The 21,910-nt window shown below is 45.0% G+C and overlaps 2 protein-coding genes across 2 annotated transcripts; one reads left to right on the forward strand and one right to left on the reverse strand.

Annotated features, from left to right (window-relative positions):
- The first annotated feature begins 5,094 nt into the window (after positions 1–5,094).
- TOMM22 (translocase of outer mitochondrial membrane 22) lies at positions 5,095–6,545 on the forward strand. The gene is made up of 4 exons (XM_004373863.2): positions 5,095–5,231; positions 5,456–5,574; positions 6,022–6,139; positions 6,368–6,545. The coding sequence occupies exons 1-4, from the start codon at positions 5,115–5,117 to the stop codon at positions 6,440–6,442; spliced, it is 429 nt and encodes a 142-aa protein (XP_004373920.1). The 5' UTR covers positions 5,095–5,114; the 3' UTR covers positions 6,443–6,545.
- A 2,213-nt stretch (positions 6,546–8,758) lies between these two features.
- On the reverse strand, positions 8,759–21,890 carry JOSD1 (Josephin domain containing 1). Its single transcript, XM_004373864.2, has 4 exons — positions 20,844–21,890; positions 12,205–12,333; positions 11,854–12,048; positions 8,759–11,204 (listed from the first exon to the last, which is right to left on the reverse strand). Exons 1-4 carry the CDS (start codon positions 21,026–21,028, stop codon positions 11,105–11,107), a joined length of 609 nt encoding a protein of 202 aa, XP_004373921.1. The 5' UTR covers positions 21,029–21,890; the 3' UTR covers positions 8,759–11,104.
- Between the last annotated feature and the right edge of the window lie 20 nt (positions 21,891–21,910).

Raw genomic sequence — 21,910 nt, forward strand, 5'->3', positions numbered from 1 at the left:
GAAGGTGCCAATAATCAAACTAGCTCACACGACCAGCCTACTTGGGCATATCAAAACAAAACAAGAAGCTAGGATACAGTAAGCAAACATAAATATAATAACTTATTGATGGCTCGGAGACAACAGTCAATATCAAATCACGTAAAGAGGCAGACCGTGATGGCTTCAGCAAGCTCCCAAAACAAAGAATCAAGAAACCTTGTGGAGAAAGAGAATTTCTTGGAATTACTAAGGTAGAATTCAAAAGATTAATATACAGAGATCTGGAAGGAGATCATGAAAAATGCAGAACAAGCCAAGGAGCACACAGACAAAACAACAGAGGATCTTAAGAAGGTTATACAAGACCATAATGACAAATTTAACAGGCTGCAAGAATTCATAGACAACAAACAGAAATCCAAAACATTAACAATAAAATTTGAGAATTAGACAACTCAGTAGAAAGTCATAGCAGAATTGAGGCAATGGAAGTCAGAATTAGTGAGACTGAAGATAAAGCACTTGACACCAACTTATTTGAGGAAAAATCAGATAAAAGGATTTTTAAAAATGAAGAAACCTGAAGAATTATGTGGGACTCTATCAAGAGGAATAACCTATGAGTGATTGGAGTACCAGAACGGGGGGGATAACAGAAAATACAGAAAGAATTGTTGAAGATTTGTTGGCAGAGAACTTCCCTGATATCGTGAAAGATGAGACGATATCTATCCAAGAAGCTCATTGAACCCCACACAAGGTAGATTCCAAAAGAAAGTCACCAAGACATACTATAATCAAACTTGCCAAAACCAAAGATAGAGAATTTTAAGAGCAGCTAGGGATAAACAAAAAGTCACCTACAAAGGAGAGTCAATAAGACAAAGCTCAGACTACTCAGCAGAAACCCTGCAGGCAAGAAGGCAATGGGATGACACATATAAAGCCTTGAAGGAAAAAAAAATTGCCAGCGAAGAATTATATATCCAGCAAAATTGTCTCTAAAATTTTTTCTGCATGTGATACTAATGATATTGTTTGATAATTTCCACATTGTGTTGGTTCACCTTTCTTTGGAATGGGCACAAATATGGATCTCCAGTCGGTTGGCCAGGTAGCTGTCTTCCAAATTTCTTGGCATAGACGAGTGAGCACTTCCAGGGTTGCATCCGCTTGTTGAAACGTCTCAGTAGGTATTCTGTCAATTCCTAGAGCCTTATTTTTTGCCAGTGCCTTAAGTGCAGCTTGGACTTCTTTCAGTACCATTGGTTCTTGATCATATGCTTCCTCCTGAAATGAATGAACATCGACCAATTCTTTTTGGTTCAGTGACTCTGTATTTCTTCCATCTTTTGATGCTTCCTGCATTGTTCAGTATTTTCCCCCTAGAATCCTTCAGTATTGCAACTCGAGGCTTGAATTTTTTCTTCAGTTTTCTCCAATTCTTTCAGCTTGAAAAATGCCAAGTGTGTTCTTCCCTTTTGGTTTTCTAACTCCAGGTCTTTGTACATTTCATTGTAATATTTTACTTTGTCTTCTCGAGTCACCCTTTTATATCTTCAGTTCTTTTACTTCATCATTTTTTCAGTTCGCTTTAGCTACTCGACATCCAAGAGCAAGTTTCAGAGTCACTTCTGACATCCATTTTTGTCTTTTCTTTCTTTCCTCTCTTTTTAATGACCTTTTTAGCTTTCTTCATGTATTATGTCCTTGATGTCATTCCACAACTTGTCTGGTCTTTGATCATTAGTGTTCAGTGTGTCAAATCTATTCTTGAGATGGTCTCTAAATTCGGGTGGGATATATTCAAGGTTGTGCTATGGCTCTTGTGGACTTGTTTTAATTTTCTTCAGCTTCAACTTGAACTTGCACATCAACAATTGATGGTCTGTTCCACAGTCAGACCCTGGCCTTGTTCTGACTGATGATATTGAGCTTCTCCATCATCTCTCTCCACAGATGTAGTCGATTTGATTCCTGTGTATTCCATCCAGTGAGATCTGCGTGTATTGTCGCCTTTTATGTTGTTGAAAAAAGGTATTTCCAATGAATAGGCCATTGGTCTTGCAAATTTCTATCATGCAATTTTTGGTGTCGTTTCTATTACCAAGGCCATATTTTCCAACTACTGATCCTTCTTTATTTCCAATTTTTGCATTCCAGTCACAGTGAATATAAACAAAATTAGTTGGTTAAGGTTTTCCTAAAGTTTGTTCATATTAGTAGTGTGAATTCTCCACTTGGAGTCATGATGTCTGTGCTTTCCACATAAGATTGCCTCTCTACCTTCAAAGTGTCCCAGTAGTTTTTTAAAGATTCCACAAGAGAACTAAAAGTCATGGGTGTTTGCAGTGCAGTGGATCACTTTTATATGGCCTTTCTTGCCATGGTACTGTAACTCCCACGAAATCATTGGGTGAACTGTGCAAATAAGGTGCTTGTGGCCCACGAAGGGGATTGGACAGTTTTCTCATAGTACAAATAAGGTGCATGGCACTCCTGTGGGGGTAGGGGCATGCAAATTAGGTGTATGGAGCACTAACGAGGGGATTGGTCAATTTTGCCATCCCACTAGGCTTAAAATAAGTCATCCCAGAGGCAGAAAGTGGGGACCTCACTACCACCAATAAGAAGACGGGAGAGAAGCATGTCCTTTGGACCCAGGGTCCCTGCGCTGAGAACCTCCTAGACCCAGAAGTCAGAGAGAGAACTGTAACACCAGAGATGGTGCAAGATGGTAAGAAGTGATGGTAGAGAAGCAGTGGCAACAGAGCAGGAGACAGGCACGAGATGGCGAAGTGGGCTTCTTGGCCAATGGAGCAAGGTTGTTACAATGGGTGTGTTGACCCACAGAGTGAGAGAGCTGAGTGCCTTTGAGCCAAGGCTTACTGGTGGAGTGGAGTGCCCCTGGGTACTTATTGGTGGAGCTAAAGAGCTTTGTAAAACTTGCCCAAGCAGGGCAGAGCCTAGGCCAAGGGCCCGAGAGAGGCCTGCATGTGAGCACGGCTGGGAAGACTCTGTCCTGATTGAAAGACTATCTTGAGTCATTCCTGATCCTGAACTGTAACTTGTTACTTCCTTAATAAACCCCATAATCGTGAATATGGTCTATGAGTTCTGCGTAGCCATTGCAATGAACTGCTGAACCCAACAGAGAAGTAGATACTGCTGTGGGAGGGACTGTTGGTGTCAGAACTGGTAAAAAGGTTGCAGGGTGGAGGTATGTTTGACCTCTGCCTCATAGGATTCAGCCTTGGGCTGGTGATCTTGATTCTCCTTCCCCCTTTTGAGGTTGGAGGGGGTCTGATGCACCCATGCCCCCATTTTTACAGTGTTGGACACTTAAGCTGCCCTTGCATTTATGTACAGCTTTTGTTGTTAAGTGCCATTTAGTTGATTCTGACTCGTAGCAACCCTATAAACAACAGAATGAAACACTGACCAGTCCGGCACCATCCTCACAATCACTGCTATGTTTGAGCCCATTGTTGGCAGCCACTGTGTTATGTAGAGCTAGCCTACATTAAAAAACAACATCTTAAATTTAACACGTGCAAAAAAGAGCATAATTCATAAGTGTAAAGCTTGATGAATTACCCAAAATGAACATTCCCATGTAAACACCACCCAGGTCAAGAAATAGAACTTTACCAGCCCCCCAGAAGCCACTCTCCTACCCCTTCCCAAATATTACCCCTTCCCTCCTCCTCAAAGGTAATCACTATCCTGACTTTGCACCATAGATTGGTTTTGCATGTTTTTGAACTTTATATAAGTAGAATCATAAAGTAGGCACCCTTTTGTGACATAAAAACGTATAGTTAGAAGCTGCCCTGTCCAAAGATGAAAAGGACTGTGTCAGGAGGAAGTGCATGCACCCCCAGTCACCTCCAAGGTGTGTGAAGAGGATCGAGACTCCTGCTATGTCACCATCACACATCCAACGAGGATTTGGACTGGGTAATCCTGAGATTTTCAGATCCCATGGTCAGCTGGCTAAAGGTATATGTTAACAACTTGTGGGGGTACATTATAAAAAGAAGCATTTCCATTCATCATATAGGAAAAAGGTAGAAATATGTGTAATATCCAATGCAGGGTGTGGGGAAAAGGACACTTTCATTTATTATTGTGAAAGTATATGATATTATAATTCTTGTGAAGGCCATTAACTAATACCTAGCAAAATTTTAAATGTGCATTCTTTTCGGCCAGTAAGCCTACTTCTAGAAATCTATCCTCCAGAAATATTTGCAGCAACCCTGTACTGTGCCCGTATTTCCTCATCTGTAAAATAGGGATAATTGTACCTACTCAGTGGGTTGTTGTGAGGATTAAATGAGCATCACACACACACCCACATTTAGAAAGTGCCTGATACTTTAGTTGTTAGCGGTTACCTTTTAGTACATTGGACTGCTTACTTGTTTTCCCATAAGATCCTTGTTGTACCCTTGAGTCAATTCCCACTCCCAGCGACCCCATGTGACAGAGTCGAACTGCCCCATAGATTTTCCTAAGCTGTAATCTTTACAGGAACAGATCTCCAGGTATTTTCTCCCGCGGAGCTGCTGGTTGGTGGTTTGGAACCTCCCACCTTTCAGTTAGCAGCCGATCACTTAACCATTGGGCCACCAGGGTCCTTAAAAGACCAATAAACCTCCAAATCTCTAACGTATTCCTACCAATAAACACACACTCCTCAGGAAAATGAAACTGGTATCAGTGTCAAAGTTTGATTCTAGGGAGGCTTGTTAAAAAGCAGATTTTTGCTTTCACCTAAAGCACAATTAAAAAAAAAGATTTTTGTGCCCACCCTAAACCCACTGAAAAGAATTACTGAGGGACCCTGCAATTTCTTATTGTGTGTCGTCCAGTACATTCTGACTCATAGAGGTATGTTTTATGCCTACTGAAATCTGAGAAACACTGGGTAAGATAACGAATAGTTGGTTCCTTCAGGGTTTCGCCACTGCCACAATTGGCTAATGGGAGTTTGAAGACCTCCACTCCAGAGGGCGCCACTCTCTCCCCAGATCCCCTCCAGTCTCTCGGTTCCCGGAAGGGCAGTTCTGTCCGCTCTTCCCTCCTCCTTCGTCTCCTCTCTTCCGCTTCCGGTGTCCCCTACAGCCATGGCTGCCGCCGCAGTTGCCGCCGGCCCTGGGGCGCCAGTGTCCCCGGACGAATTGCTCCCGAAAGGCGACGCCGAGAAGACTGAGGAGGATCTGGAAGAGGACGACGACGAGGAGGTACTGGGTGCCCGCGGGGCCGCGAGGCGAGGAGCGAGGGGACGGGCGGGGAGCCGATCCGCCCGGGGGTGTGGGCTCCGCGTGCTGTCGGGGCGAAGGCGCGTCGCTGAACCCGGAGAGGTCGGAGCGGAGGCGGCTTCTCCGGGAGGCGGGGCTAGGGCCCCCCTGGGGTCGAGGGGTGGCTGCCGCTTCTTCGGCCAAGACCCGCGCCTCCTCCACCACAGCTAGATGAGACTCTGTCGGAGAGACTATGGGGTCTGACGGAGATGTTCCCGGAGAGGGTCCGGTCCGCGGCCGGAGCCACTTTTGATCTCTCCCTCTTTGTGGCTCAAAAAATGTACAGGTAAGGGACGAGGGTAAAGACACTGCGGGGTGTGCATGGGGTGACTATGGTGCTGATGAAGAACACGGGCTTTGGAAGCAGCAGAGCTGGGTTCGAGGCCAGCCTGCCACCTTTGATTACTGAGTGACCTTGGACCAGTGGTACCGTAACCCTTCTGAGTCTCAGTTTTCTCTTCTGTAAAGTGGGGATTCTTTTCTGGTAGGGTCGTTGTGCGGATCATTTCAGAGTATCTGAGCTGATTAATGTATAAGCAGCTTTGTTAAGTAGAACATAGGAGAATGTTAAACTACTGTCGCTATGTAGCTACCAGAACTGCTCCTCTTGTTTATGGCCAGAGTGGTGCAAGAGGTGGGTAGAATACCTTATCAGAAACATTCAGGTATGTAGAGTGTGAGAAGTTTGGTTACTGGTTTTTTATTTCTCCATCTTGCTACCTTCCCTCTGCAGGTTTTCCAGGGCAGCCTTATGGATTGGAACCACTTCCTTTATGATCCTGGTTCTTCCGGTTGTCTTTGAGACCGAGAAGTTGCAAATGGAGCAACAGCAGCAACTCCAACAGCGGCAGGTGAGCCTAGAACCCTGGCTTTTTGCCAGTGGTGGAGACACAAATTTTTCTCTCCAGCACTTGGGTAATGTGTAGGTAGGGGCTGGGCCTGGGACCTTGTATGCTTTTAAATACCTGACTCTGCTCAGCGTTGTTTTTGTAAAAGACCTTGTCTGCCCCATCCGGTATGGTGTAAATGAGATCCCTAGACCTGTACAACCCACTAACTCCCCTCCTTTTCTTTTACAGATACTTCTAGGGCCAAACACAGGGCTGTCAGGAGGAATGCCAGGGGCTCTACCTTCACTTCCTGGAAAGATTTAGATTGTTATTGCTATATTTGAGCTGTCTTGGTGGGAGAAGTTTGCAATTCAATAGTGTTTGAACTGCTGATTATTTGGATTTTTTTTTTTTTTTTAAACTTTGGCACACTGATCAATCTAAACCTGGTGGGGAGAATTCTTCCTACTTTGTCTCGCAGAGACTCCCAACTTGCACCTGTGCCCTCCACTCTGTCTTACTTCTTCTGCCTTCACTCTGACAGCAGAGTGCAGCAATGCAGACGGTTACTCACCACCCCACACCCTCACTAAATTGCTCCTAGTTGTTCTGGAAGACCCCTCATTCTCCCATTGTGGGGTAGAACTGATGCCAGTGGAAGGGATGTACTCCTGACCATTAATGACTGTTTTTTTTTTTTTTAGAATGGAGTTGTTGGGGAGGGACACGCACACAGTATGAAACGGACAAAATGCATTATAGCTGTAGTACAAATCAGCCACTGTGCATCTTTGTGTGCGCTGGGGAGAAGGGAGGGCCAGCAGCAGCCTGGACCACAGGGTGGAGACTAGGGGACAGCAGGAGCTGGTTTCCTCTGCGCATTTTGGCTGTCTGACTTCTGTGTGTGTGTGTGTGTGTGTGTGTTAAAAAAAAAGTGCTCACTTTTTGTATTTAAATATTAAAAATGATTCCAACTCAAAGTGTCATCCATGTGCTTGTGATACATGCCTCAGTGTTACTTAGTCCAGCCTGTGCCACTTTTATCTTTAGAGGGCAAAGACTCATGCTGCCTCTAGCACATCTTCTCACCCAAGCGAACACCACCATCTTAACGTGATTGGCCCCTGAAGCCCATATTAGTTAAGTTCCAAAAGTAAAATCTTTGAAGAAAATTCACTGTTAGCCTAAGAACCTCTTTGAATAATCTTTGCTCTGAATTCAGGCAGTCAATCACTTTTAGGTCCATTAGCCTAAAACAAAGAGTTGGGTCCATGTACTTGAATAGTCTACAATGACATGGCATGATTGTAAAGTACTTGTAAGGAATGACAGATAGTACTGATTTCTAGTCTATGGGCTTGGGAGTTGCCAGTAGAACTTTGTTGTGACCTAGTTTATCAAAATAATTGTTGAGGTGAGCCACTGATAAATCCAATTGTAGCCCTGTCTTTGAATTTTGCAGTCTATTTAACATAATACTCATTGAGCATGTGCCAGGAATAGTACTAAGCCTCTTATGTAGATTATCTATCAGGACAATACAATTTAATAGTAGTAGTCCTATTTTATAGATGAGGAAACCACCACAGAAAGTTTAAGTAATTTGCATAAGGCCACAGAGTAAGTGCTGGATCTGGATTCAAATCCAGGTGGTCCACCCACAGGGCCCTGCTATATACCTGGGTTCTGGGACAATCTAGGCCCTCCATTCAAATGCACTTGTTAACTGGGGAAAAACAACTAGTCACCAGCCAGAGCTGGTACAGTCAACATGTAGATGGGGCCTTCAAACTGTCAGGTTTCACTTTTGTAAATAAAAGTAAACTGAAAAATGCCCCAGAGGTTTTGTTAGAGTCAAAGTAAGTATTTTGCAGGGAAGTCAGCATAACTGGACTAAACCAAAAGCTAAGAAGTTTCCTGAATACTACCAAACACCTCGAGGGACAGTAGCAGGGGTGGGGGTCTGGGGACCATGTTTCTAGGAGACATCTAGGTCAACTGGCATTAACAAAGCTTATTAAGAAAATGTTCTCCATCCAGCTTTGGTGAGTGGCAGCTGGGGTCTTAAAAGCTAGCAAGCAGCCATCTAAGACTCATCAGTTGGTCCCAACCCACCTGGAGTAAAGGAGAACAAAGAACACCAAAGACACAAGGAAAATATCAGCCCAAGAGACACAAAGGGCCACATAAACCAGAGACTCCATCAGCCGGAGACCAGAAGAACTAGATGGTGCCTGGCTACCACCAATGACCTCCCTGACACGGACGGAATACAACTGAGAGTCCCTGACGGTGCAGAAGAAAAGTGGGGTGCAGAACTCAAATTCTAGTAAAAAGACCAGACTTGATGGTCTGACTGCAACTGGAGGGATCCTGGAAGGAAGACATGGCTCCCAGGCACTCTGTTAGCCCAAAACTAAAACCATTCCCGAGGCCAATTCTTCAGACAAAGATTAGAGTGGACTATAAAACAAAATGATACTTTTGAAGAATGTGCTTCTTAGCTCAAGTAGATACATGAGACTAAATGGGTGGCTCCTGTCCAGAGGCGAGATGAGAAGGCAGAAAAGGGACAACAGTTGGTAGAATGGACACGGGAAATCTGGGGTGGAGAGGAGGAGTGTGCTGTCACATTGTAGTGAGAGCAACTAGGGTCACATAACAATGTGTGTATAAATTTTTGTATGAGAAACTGACTTGTACTGTAAACTTTCACTTAAAGCACAATAAAGAAAAATATTTTGTCTCTGAATTTTTCAGGTGAAGTCTGATTAAAGCTCAATAAGCCTATAAAAGATGACTTATTATGGTAGTGAATTCTTTTTAAAAGAGCATCACACTAACATTTATTATTTTTTTTCTTTACATATGTAATTCAGGCAGACAAGGAAGGAGATTTATGTATGGAATTTTCCATTTTTAATATTTGGTTAAACAAAATACATCTTTTGTAAACAAACCCAGCACAAGGCCAACAACAACAACAAAAAGGAATAAAAGCAAGAAAAACAAAAAGCCTAGGTTGCCCCTTATTGGGCATCAGGGTTGGGCCTGCTCCCTTCCTTAAAGGAAGTGGGGCTTTTTGCCCTTGGGCATCAGCATGGGTCCCTGTTCCTAAGCACCAGAATTGGATATGAACAGAGAAACAAGCCCTGAAATGTTTAAGCGTCTTTGCGTAGCCCATTGGCTCGTGGACTCCAAGTGCATGGGACTCCTTTGAAGTGCCATTTACATAGGCCCAAGCAGATCTGCGGGGAGGAATTTCTTCCTCTTCCCAGGAAATGGCTTACTATCACGAACAGTGCCAATGGACCCAGAAATGGCTTACTATCACATACACTGCCGATGGACCCGAGGTCCTGCTTGTGACAATCAGCAAGGTTGGCTGTAACTTCTGGCTGGTGCTGGTTGGAATGTCATTGTGCGGGGGTGGAGAGCTCCCTGTGGTGGCAAGCAGGTCTGGTATAGAAAACAGTACAGAAGAGACTGCGGCCAGTTGCTGGGAGAGCGTAATGCAGTAGCCGCTTGGTGGCTTCTGTTACTCAACATAAAAAACGGCCTCGTTGAAGACACATGTGCAGAAAAAGTGCTGGTGTAAACATGCACTCCAGTCACAGTGGGGAGAAAGCCTCAGCTTCGTCCCGTTAAGCTTGCTCAGGTTCAACGTGCAAACCCCAGGCTGGCTCTGCTGCTGAAGAGAAGTCTGGCCAGTGGGGCAGCATCCAGACCTGGCAAGACCATTGATCTGTGAGGACTGGACAGGTCCTCCCGGCCTGCCTACCTGCCTGAGGCGACCACACCACTGGTGACACAGTGTGGTGTGATACCTATTTCCCCTCCTCCTTTGTCTTCCAAAGTTACAGGAAAAGTGGCCTACAACTATTTAAAGAGGTAGGGGGCAGGTCAGTTCTCTGACTTGTAAAGGAAACTCCAGAAGGATGACAAACCCAGGTCCTATAACATAATGCACATAACCATCCAACTTGAGGGCTCTGCTTCTTGTCACTACAGTGACCCCGAGCCCCTGAGCCTAGGACTTCTACCAATTCTGTCTGCTCTTAAACTCTGAGAAGCTTATCTTCACAATACTCTCCTCACCCAACTCTGTCCCAGCATAGAGGAATTTGCTCTCAAAGGCAAACATATGTTTTTCTGATTTTGCCAGACTGGGTCAACTGGAAAAACTGCTCTTTTGCCTTGTCTTCTGCCCCAGAGCCTTCTAAATCAATGTAGTGAAATGGTAGAAACAAAACCGGAGTGAGAGCTATTGAAAACAAGCCACCCCATGCCTGCCCCAGTTTGGCTTTAGCCATGTCCTCTTAGGTATCTATCTTACCCGTCAAGCTGGAATATTGCAGGATTCAACCACCCGGCTTAGAATATTAGAGGACTTATCATTATAAAACTCCAAAGATGGCCACAAACCACCCTTAAACATGGGGGTCCCATTAAGGGATAAAAAGGGGTGGCATTAAGGGTTGGAGACAGCACGCTGTACCGCGGCTAGGGTTTTAGAGATGGTTTCCTGAGAGACCCCAATGCTCTAGGTCCTTCAGGCCAGTCACATGGGCTTTGCATGTACTATGTCTTCAGACCCATTGGTTTGCCAGGAAAGGGAAAGTGGAGGCAGCATCTCCAGGTAAGCCTGGAGCAGCAATGATTAACTCCAGCAGAACCTGTGTCAAGTCCTCACAGGAAAGGGGAAAATAAACTAGGACCCACCTTTCTTCCTCTCTCTTGAAACCAACGGTCTTCGATGGCTTGCCCTAAGCACACAGAGCTCCTATCTTCCTTTCCCACGAACAAGTAACGCTGGTGGTTGTTCTTCTAACAGTCCACACATCTGTCCTATTGCACTGTCAAATCTGAGGGGAAAATCCCAACGAGATGTTTGGGGAAGTGGCAAGGACAGGCCCACTGTGTAGGCCACAGCACATCACAGAGGCTTGAGGGGTTGAGGTGAGGGGAAGGTTGGGCAGAACTGCATTACACATCAGCCCTCCAGCTCTGATGGGCTTCCACTTCTTCTGGTACCACCAGCAGGAGTTCACAGTTCTTTCCTCGCAAATGATGTTTTAGAAATTTCCTACAGGAAGAAGGTAGATGAAAGAGAATGAAATGCTGGTGAAGTTGCAAATTCCACACTCAGGGCTACATGTTCACCAGAAATTCCATTATTTATACCCTCTGTGCTCCTAAAAACACTCTAGTAGTCCATCTCTTCTTGGAGGGTTCTGCATTTGATTAACTCTCAATCTGTCCAGTTAAGATTTCCAATTTGAATTTTTGCCAGTGGTAAGTGGTTCTGTGAAGAACAGAGCCCAAAGTTCTCTAAAGTGAGGGACTTCTAACTGAAACAAACAAAAAGTTTCTTCTTTGGTCACAGGGAAACTTAGTCCTCTCTGGCCTGAATATTTAAGTCTTCCTTTCTCTGAACTGGCAACCATCCTGCTGCAGTTGTTTAAGCGTGGAGAACGTTACAATGCTAGTCCTACTAGACCAGAAGTCCTGTGGAACTTCCCTACCAAAGGGACTTAAAGTCCTAATGGTCCATCTAAGATTAAGGTCTTTCAAGTCTGAGACCCTGTGATTCTAAGCAAGGCAGGGAGAGGAGCCAAAGAGATAGGAATTTCATTAGTGTCTCTCCTTTGTCAAATAAACCAAAGATGAGCTCAACTTCCTCAGAACACCAAAATAAAGGAGCCCAGCACGTTAGCCACACCACCAGAGACTACCTGAGCTCGCTCTCGCCTCCAATCCACTCAGGCATCTTGAGTTTGGAGTCGAGGTTGTAGTAGGCACCTCCCACCTCTCGCACACAGATCCAGTGCTGCCTTTTGAGAGGCAACTTCAATGGGCCCCAGCACAGGCTGGAGGGCAGATTCATGATGAAGCCCATGACGTTAGTGAGAGCAATGACACCGACATCCCTGAAGAGGAGGAATGGTGTTAGGTTCCAAGGCAGTCCATTGCCCAAGGTTCCCTGGCTGTAAAGCCACAATCAGTTACCTGCCCACTGATGCCCTAAGTTCCAGTATTAAAAACCATGCTGTGGGCTCCATCGAGTCAAGCCTGGCTTGAATTACCTGCGCTTGTCCCACCAAACAGCTTCATAGCCTTTGGTTTGAAGGGCCGCCATGATGACATTCACATCGTAGTTCCCATTTCCCAGCATGCTCTTCTTGTGAGGTGTCACCATGGTGTTTGGAGACAACCTAAACGTGAAAAGAGAGGAGTGAGACTCACTGGTCCGCCTAACCCCTCCTGGCCCTGCACTACCAGGACAGAAGAAGAGCATGTCCCACTACCCCCGGAAGCTAGTTTCCCCTCATTCAGGTGCCATTTAACCAGCTTCTTCCAAAGTATTTGGTAGTCTGCTCCAGCTGTTCTTGGAATTACCTCTTTATGCAACACATGTCAGTATGGGTGGGGCCTATCTGCCTGCCATTCAGTGTGTCTACAGTGCAGTCAACAGACATAGAGCATGTGCCATGGAGGAGTTTCCTTTGCAAAATCCCCAGCCTATCCATTTTCATAGTCTTCTTCCCCTATTGCTGAGCTTCTTACCTTTGATACAAGTCTTTAAATACTCAAAGGCCTATACCGGCCTAAGGCAGGTAACATAAACGTATGAATTGAGGCCAGAGTTAAGGTAATAAAAACTAGTGAGGCCTATGACAACTGAAAATGCATGACCCACCTAAAGACATTACAAACATAAAAACGTATGTCTCTCTCTGTGTGTATAATACTTAAACACAATTAAAACACACACACACACACACACACACACAGAATCAATTGAAAAAAATTTTGGGCCAAACAGAACTCACTGCAGTCCCGTTTGCCTACCCAGCTTTGAGACATTTTTTGCCAAGCTGCTTCATCTCAAGACAAGGTCTGTGCTGAGGACATATCCAATCCTATTATTTGTCTTCATGGGCCTGTCAGGCCAGCCTCTAAGGAAAGGCCATCCTGAAGGTAGAAGGGTCAGCACGCCTTTTACCTTCGTGTGCAGGGATGAAGGGAAACGTGATGAGTTTTCTCAGGAATAAAAGCAGAGGGCAGATGTCCAGGAGGTTACTAAACGCCACCTCCAGAAGAAAATCAAGACTTCAGGCCAATGAAAAAAGCAAAAACCAAACCCACTGCCCTCGAGTCAATTCCGACTCATAGCAACCCTACAGAACAGAGTAGAACTCCCCACAGGGTTTCCAAGGAGTGGCTGGTAGATTTGAACTGCCGACCTTTTGGTTAGCAGCCGAGCTCTTAACCATTGTACCACCAAAAAAAAACCCCAAATTCAGGGCCACTGAGTCAATTCCGACTCACAGCGACCCTACAGGGCAGAGTAGAACTGCCCCATAGGGTCACCAGGGCTCCTAAAAACTTAGGCAATCTTATAAAGTTTAACTTTTCTACACACAACCACCATATTGACTGTTTTTCAAACACAAAACATATTCCTTAAAACCCTCCAATGGCTCCCAAAGCACTTAAATAGAACCTAAACCCCTTCCCCTGGCCGACAAGGCCCTTGGGGAGCCTGCGGACTCATCTGTTACCTCTTACCATGCCGACCTTCCTCCTGGTTCCTTGAACACACAAACCTCATTCTCACTTAAGGGCCTTTGCATTCACCAGCTGTTCCCACCATCTGCAATGCTCTTTCCCTAGATCTTCCCTTGGTCTGCTCCTTATTATGAGTCTGAAACGTTAATGCTTTATAGAGAGGCCTTTCCTGACCACCCAACCTTAGGTTTTTCCCACTCACTTCCTCTCATGTCAACTTGTTTTGAGTTAATTACAGCCCTTGTCACTACCAGACATGTTTTTCCTTGTCTGTTTTCCCACACCAGAATGACAGCAGGGCCTTGTCTACCCTGTTGGCATCACCAGGGCCTGGTACATGACCGGTGCTCAAGGGATGCTTGTTAAAATGTTACTCATGTATATTTTGTTATCCTATGTCTTTCCTTGTGAATATTAATAGTAAACCCTTAAAATGAAAAAGATGTGTTGTCTCCAAAGCTAGCAAGGGAGAGCAATGTGAGAACACTAAGCTCCACTCTGCAACCAAACTTTACCTGTAATAATAGTTACCACTTACTGAAAACTCTGTGCCAAGCACGCTGGCAGATGTTCTCATCACATGCACCTCATTTACTCCTCACAAAAAACCTATAAGGGTAAGAATTATTATTTCCATTTTATGGATGTAAAAATTGAGGTTTGGTGATGTTAAATAATGTGCCCTTAATCACTTACCTCACACATGACACGACTAAGATTCAAACTTAGCTTTGTTTGAGTCCAAAGTTGTGTCTGCTGCCTATGGCGAGGGCCCACGAATCAGAGTGGGTGGGGGCGGCAGGTTGATAAAGGGAAAGGCCAGAAGCAACAGTTGAGTCCCTGGGGCCTGGGCCTAAAACGCAGCTAAACAGGACAAAGGCCCTCAGCGGATTAAATGAGAAAGCATATGAATAAAAGGCTAGCTCAAGATACATCAAGTTTCTCTTCAACAGTTTTTCAGTGGCTTCCCACTGCGTTTAATAAAGTCTCTGACCGATACATGCCTGAAGGCTCCAACAACGATAACACTGAGTCTTCCGCCTCCTGTCACCATGTAACTCCCTACACCAGGCTAAACCTCAGAGTGGCATTTTCCCAAGTGTGTTCCCAGAGACACCAGCTCTGTGCAGTTCAACAGAGTGCCACAGAAAGCATTAGTATAATGGCTGAAGGGATTAAGTAAGCAGAGGTTTCCTGCAGGAATTCTGAGAGTCCCTAGTATGCTAATACTCACTTTGAGTCTCCAGGAGTGGAGGATATAATATGCTTCAGTTTCCAAACATATTTGACCACATAAACATGTTTCTGAGATGTACCTGACAGGACTAGTGTTCCAAGGATCTCTCTTTCCTGTCCTTCATCCTCCATCTCAGATTCAAATCCTTTCCTGTCTATTCCCACTACCTCTTCCTTAACTGGGAGTCCCTCACCTGACACCTGGACTTTTGAAACAGGTTCCTAATTGATCTCCTTGCTTCCAAACTCCTTCCACTTATTCAACCTACACATTCCTGCCACATTCATCTTCCCTAAACATGCACGCATCATTTTACTTCCTTATGTATGAACTCACGCTGGGGCAAACTGGCTGGTGGGTCACCCCCAAACCTCCCCACCCACTCAGCCTGCCTGGTTTCCCTCTCACTGGACTTAGTGCACTTCAGGCACCATGATAGTTCAGGCTTTTATTCTTCTATGCTATTTCCTATTCCAAGCCAAATCCTGTAGCTTCTTCAAGCTCAACCTCATATACTATTTCTTCCATAGAATCTTTCCTGACTCCTCCGTGTAATGGAAAAAGGAGGGAGATTTGGAAGACCGCACAGATCTGAATTCAAATCCAAGCACCACCAATACTAATTGTGAGATTTAAGTTCTATGCCTGTTACCTTACCTATAAAAATGAAAATGATTTATTCCTTACTGGGCCATTGAAGGACTCAGTTACTTCACATACGCCCAACCGAACAGTAAGCCCTTAAGCAAAGGGGATGGCTCTTCTACTCTGTATCCCTCACAGCTAGGCACTGGCAACTTAAAAACATGTGTTGGTCAAACCATAGCATTTTGTGATCAATCAAGAAGCTGAGAATAACTTTCATTCATCTCATGTGTAGAGAAGTCATCATTTAAACAAGTGGGGTCCATCCAGTGCACCCACTACCCCAGGACTTGCTTTTACTTAAACATTTATCAAGTGCCCATTGTGTTAGCTACTCTTCTGGGCTTTATCACTTAATCCTCCCAACCATCTTGCATAGCTATTTACCCCTTATTATAAATAAGGAAGCTGAGGTGCAGAGACAGTACAGCAACCTGCAGTCATACCGCTGGTGAGACTAGACTGGGCAGTCTCTTGGATATTTCAACACAATGATCTGGTCCCACTGAATTTCATGGGATCCTACTGATTTCAATGGAAGGTTTTCTTGAGACTCCTTGGCAAACTCTTGTTCAGGGCTGCCTTAATCATTTCCATAGAAATCTTGGGCTGTATGGAGCATCTTCTCCTTGTCATTACAGCCAGAGCTTGGAACCATGAGATTTGAAGTGATGTAAAAGTCAAAAGAGGGACTCAGTCTGGGTCTCCACTAGTGCCTATGCCCTCAGGTGAGTCCTGGTCCTGTCTTGTGGTTACCACTGTCTGGCTATGGTGATGGTTTTGGATTTCAATGAAAAGGGAGATGGGGAGCATTTCATCAAGATTCCTCTCTCCCCCAAAATATGATTCTCCTTTTTATCAGGTGTGAAGAGACAGTGACATTAAAAAATATGAAAATATAGCTCAGAACTTTCTGATATGTTTTTAAATGAGTTAATACACATAAACCAGGTTTCACAGAACTGGGCACATAGTGAGCGCTCTGCAGGTGTTGGTTATATCATTAGTGCTAACTACGTTTTACATGAGAGAACTCACATCTCTAGAGGATAACACTCCATTACACCTTTTCTCAATTTACAACCACCATACCTTTAAATCTGAACCCTTCTACCTGCTCACCGGACCCCTGGTGGCGCAGTGGTTAAGAGCTCCAGTGAGCTACAGCTGCTAACCAAAAGGTCGGCAGTTCAAATCCACCAGCCGCTCCTTGAAAACCCTATGGGGCAGTTCTACTCTGTCCTACATGATTGCTATCAGTCAGAACTGACTCAACAGGAATGGGTTTGGTTTATCTGCTCATTGTAGTGCTGTTAGTGGTCCCCAAGTCAGCCCCTGACTCACAGCAACCCAATGCTCAATGGAATGAAATGCTGCCTGGTATTGCACCATCCTCATGATTGGCTATAGATTGGACAGCTGTGGTACACAGGGTTTTCATGGGCTGATTTTCCAAAGTAGACTGCCAGACCTTTCTTCCTAGTCTTAGTCTGGAAGCTCCGCTGAAACCTGTTCAGCAACATCGCAACACGCAAGCCTCCCATGACACATGGGTGGTGGCTGCACATGGGGTACATTGGCCAGGGTTATCATATGGAAGGCAAGAATTCTACCACTGAACCACCACTGCCCCCATCTACCTCTTTAGGGACCTTTCAATGGTGAGGCTGGAGGACTTCCTTTCTGTGGTAGACTGCAGGCTGTTCACTGACATCCATAATCTCTTCATCCCTTCCCACACTAATCAGATTTTTTTCCCCTAGTACCAAGCTAATTTTCTTCTAATTAGGTTTTAATAGTTATTTTATTTGGGAGAGGAACACTTACTTGGCTACGAGAACCTTTTATCACTGAAAAATTGAGATGAGTCTAGTGAAAATGTTTGGGGCCTGAGGATTTCCAAAACAACCTAACAAAGCTGCTACCGTATCATTTGACTTCTAAGTCCCCTTCATTTTCAAACATATAACCAAACCAAACCTGCTGCCGTTAAGTCGGTTCATAGCGACCCTATGGGACAGAGCAGAACTGCCCTATAGGGTTTCCAAGGCTATAATCTTTACGGAAGCAGACTGCTACATGTTTCTCCTGCAGCGTAGCTGGTGGGTTTGAACTGCCGACCTTTTGGTTAGCAGCAGAGTGCTTAACCACTGTGCAACCAGGGCTCTTTGACAGATGCATATATAGACTAAAATGTATGCGATAAAATATCCTTATCTATACATATACACGGTACAGCGAGAGAAAGATGTGGCAGTCTGCTTCCATAAAGATTAGTCTTGGAAACCCTATGGGGCAGCTCTACTATCTTACAGGGTCACTGAGAGTTGGAATAGGCTCGACAGCAGTAGGTTTACACGTACATACTGATGACACCTGCCCAGATTCTCTGGTCTTTTCTTCAATTTCACATGCTGAGAACTGATCCCTCTCAAACCAATGACCTTTCTGTATCACTGCAGAAGTGACCATTATCTTCAAAGCCTTCGTCACATCTGGCTTTTCTCTTTCCTATCTCCTTGTTGCTACCAAGTCCATTAGCTTATAAATTCCTATTCATTTCTATTCCAAACATGAGTCATCTCATATCCACAACTGTATCGAAACTCCACCCTGCTTTTGTTTTTCTCCTGGCTAAATTTTTTTTTTTTTTTAAATCTGGCTAAAATTCAACTGCTAGAATGAACTTCCTCTCAACCAGTGGCGCAAATCAACAATTTTCTCCCATTCTTACCATTTATCGGTCACATTTTCATAAAATCTTTTAATTTTAGCTCAGAGAATTTAAAATTTTCTAAACCTGCCAGCATTTTTGTTCTTTCTGTTAAGCTCCAAACTGATTCTCTTTTCACTTTTAAAATTGCTCCAAATTCCATGGTTCTAATTTCACTTGAATCAATCTTCCAGGCCCAACCAATATATATCCCTGAAATACACTTCTTAGAGGCTGAGTCCTGTTCAGCTTGTTTTCCCTATAGAGCCTAGCAGTGCCTGGCACACCGCAGGCAGCTAGTAAATGTTTAAAAAATTCCATCTCTCCCTCACCTCTTCTCCCTTTGCTTTTTCTTCTGGATCCCTTTCCCATTTCTTTTTTGTTCCTACCTGTCCATACCAACCACTCTAGATTTCCGCCTCTGGAGGAGGACAGAGTATCTCTTACGTATTTGTTTGGTTTTACTTTGAAGGGGATTTTTTATGTTTTGTGGATAGGGATTGAGAACAAAAGAATTTGGTAAAGCTTTTAAAAGCCTGGAATAGAACTCTGGTTCCATGTGGGTGTTTAACAAATATTTAGCATTCTTTCATCCAGGGAAAACAGGCTGAAAGACTCCTGCTATTGTCCACAAATGCTTTATGATCACAGCCTAGACCTTCAGTCCTACATCCAATTTACAGTTACTAGCAGGGTAAACAGCTACTGATGGTAAAAGAGCTCTGACAAGTCTTTCCACTACTCAGGAAGCTGCAGAGCCCTCAGAGGGGCAGGCCCTGGAGTCACAAAGCCTGTGTCCAAATCCTGCCATTAACAGTTCTATGAACTCTCTGTGCCATGATTTCCTCATTTGGAAAATGGGAAACAACAGAATGCACCTCCTAAGAGTGGTGTGAGGATTGAGTTAGCACAAGGGCAAGTGTTGATATGTGTTAAGTCACCGTCATGATTATCCACCTTGCCAGGTCAGGCACCAAATTTATAGACATGAAAAACTTTTCAACTGGACAGAACTGGATCCACAGAATCTTGACCGACACTGGCTTACTAGTCAAACTGGACAAATCACTTCAACCAAATCCTAGTTTCCTTCAATGTAAAATGGGGGGAGAGGGTGCCATCATTGACAGGGCCATTGCAAGATTGTTACATATCACAAAGTACCAAGCACATTTAGGTACTTATCACTGTGAGTCCTTTCTTTCTGGTTGGCCAAAAAGAAGCCTTTTAATGGACTGGGACCTCCTTCCTACTCCTTTCAGTTCCATGACTTGACTATCTGAGACAAATTCTCTCCCAGAGCCCCAGTTCCTGAACAGAGTTAATTCTACCTGCTGCCTGATAACGGCCATGATGCAGAGGACACATGTGCCCTGCTAAGGTTATCACTCTGGTTATTATTGGCGTTGGAAAATAATTGCTCCCACTAGTTTTGTCAGCCACTGGGATTCACATTCCTTTAAGAGAAGGCTTACAGTTCCTGCAGGGTAAATGGTCCACACCTGTGCTTCACATCGCACCCAAAACAGGTGGCTTCCCACTGTAATTCAGATCTCTGTGAGGCAATCATTTTATGTCCGAATGAAGGGAGTCAAGAAAGAGTCTTCTGGAACTGCCAACATGTGCCGCTGGGAGACTTCTGTAGCTTTCTCTGCACTGAGGGCTGAGCAGGCCCAACCCTTTCTAATTGGAATAATCAGATAGGCTCACAGCCAAAGTTGCTACAGACATGCTGCTGTGTCCATCCAGAAACTGCAGGACTAATTCTCAAACCCTTTGATAAAGAATTTTAGAGAAATCAAAGCAGAGAAAAAAAGCTGAATTTCTATCAACTTGTAGGGTGGCATCTAGCTTTCAAGTGGACATGAAAGGCCATCTAGGATGAAGTAGAAAGAGGAGGAAGATCTAGAGTCGGCTTTAAATCATAGCTTTGCTACTTTAAAGCCATTTGGACAATTTACCTGACCTTTCTGCCTGTTTCCATGGTAGGAAAATGGACACAGTAAAAGGAATGTTGGGAGGGCTACACAAAACAATGTATGAAAAGCACCCAGGCCAACGCATGGCCTCTCAGAAAAGCTGAGCACTGTGCATACATGTTTCTTGTGGTACTTCCACCACATTCCACCTTTGAATACAAGTGAATGAGTACATAGCTTGTCCCTCTTCTAGATTATGATCTCTTTAGGGGCAGGGCAAAAGGCATTATAGTATAGTGGTCAACAGCCCAAATACAAACCTGAATTCAACCCTCTCTGAGCCCTGTCTTCACCTGTAAAATGGAAATTACTAGACATAATGGATTCCATAGGATTGCTGAGTGGATCCTGTGGGATAATACAAGTGAGACTCTTAGCGTTGTGCCTAACCCATAGTGAGTGCTCAACAAACGGTAGTGATTATTACTATTTTTCCCAACCCTGTGTCCCTTATAGCTGCTAATGACATCTGGCTAATAATACCTGTTGGTCTGCAGGTATATGAAGCTGAGACATTGCCCCACCCACAGAAATCCAGAAATCTTAAGTACTAAGATGCCAACGAAAAGGATCCCCTACCTCTGGAATATTTCTTGCAGCGTTTCCCGGGTGAAGGCATTGCCGTCCTGGAAGACGTTGTTGAGGGCATGGAGGGCACAAAGCTCCCTGCGCTGTTTCTCATGGTAGATTTGTGGGGGTGCCGCCTGGGGCAGCTCCAATGATTCAGATTTGGCCTTGTCTCCTTTCCATGGCACGCAACTCATGTTTTTTTCGTTTTAGGTTCCAGAGAGGGCTAAAAACACCCCCACCCTCCCCTCCTGAGGAAGAATGTAATCTTCTCAGTCTTTTCAGGGTTCCTGAGGTCCACCTTATTCTCTAGTGCCCGTGATTTATGCTTTGTCACTGGGAGAAAAGGTTGGAATCAAAAGAAAAAAAAATCCATTTGTCTCTTCTCAATGGAAAAATAACTCTTGGATTAGTTTATTTCGCTACCACTGCCAAAATGCAGACTTCAAAAAAAAATCATATAAAATCTAAGACTTTGTTTCTCTTCTGCCACGTTACCCTCCCACTCCCCTTCAAAAACCACGATTTTCTTGTTGTTTTCCTCTCTGCAAATGCCAACCAGGCCTCAAAGCAAGCGGACTGAACGGAATCGGTCACATCGCTCCTTTTCTTCCATTTCTTTCGAACCACAACACCACTGACCTAGCAGGCAAGGCCTAGGTGGTGGATAAAACGCCAAATCCGAGCAGTTAGCGGGGGTCGGCCAGCGTGGGGTCGCGGGCCGCGCTGGGGCATCGGGTGCGGCTCTCCATCTCCGCGGGCGCAAGGCGGAGGCCGAGGCGGGCGCGGCTCCGTCGGAAAGCGTGAACTCTCGCCCCTCGCCGAGGCCCTGGGGAGGAGACAACTCCAGTCAGCACCGGCGGTCCATGGCGCCGCCTAGGGCTAAGCTGGCCGGGGAAGCGGCGCGGGAGGTCGGGCCCCTGCGTGAAGTAAGGTCCCACGCCGCGGCGGGCAGGCCCGCGAGGGGTGGGGCCGGACAATTCGCCTCGCCCTCTGGGCCGGGGCGCGAAGGGACGGCCCCCGCTCGCCGTCCCCACCCAGCTTCCCTACCCGTCACGTGAGTGCAAGCCGAGGCGCCC

Source organism: Trichechus manatus, unplaced genomic scaffold (assembly GCF_000243295.1).
Source record: "Trichechus manatus latirostris isolate Lorelei unplaced genomic scaffold, TriManLat1.0 scaffold00027, whole genome shotgun sequence".
Lineage (NCBI taxonomy): Eukaryota > Metazoa > Chordata > Mammalia > Sirenia > Trichechidae > Trichechus > Trichechus manatus.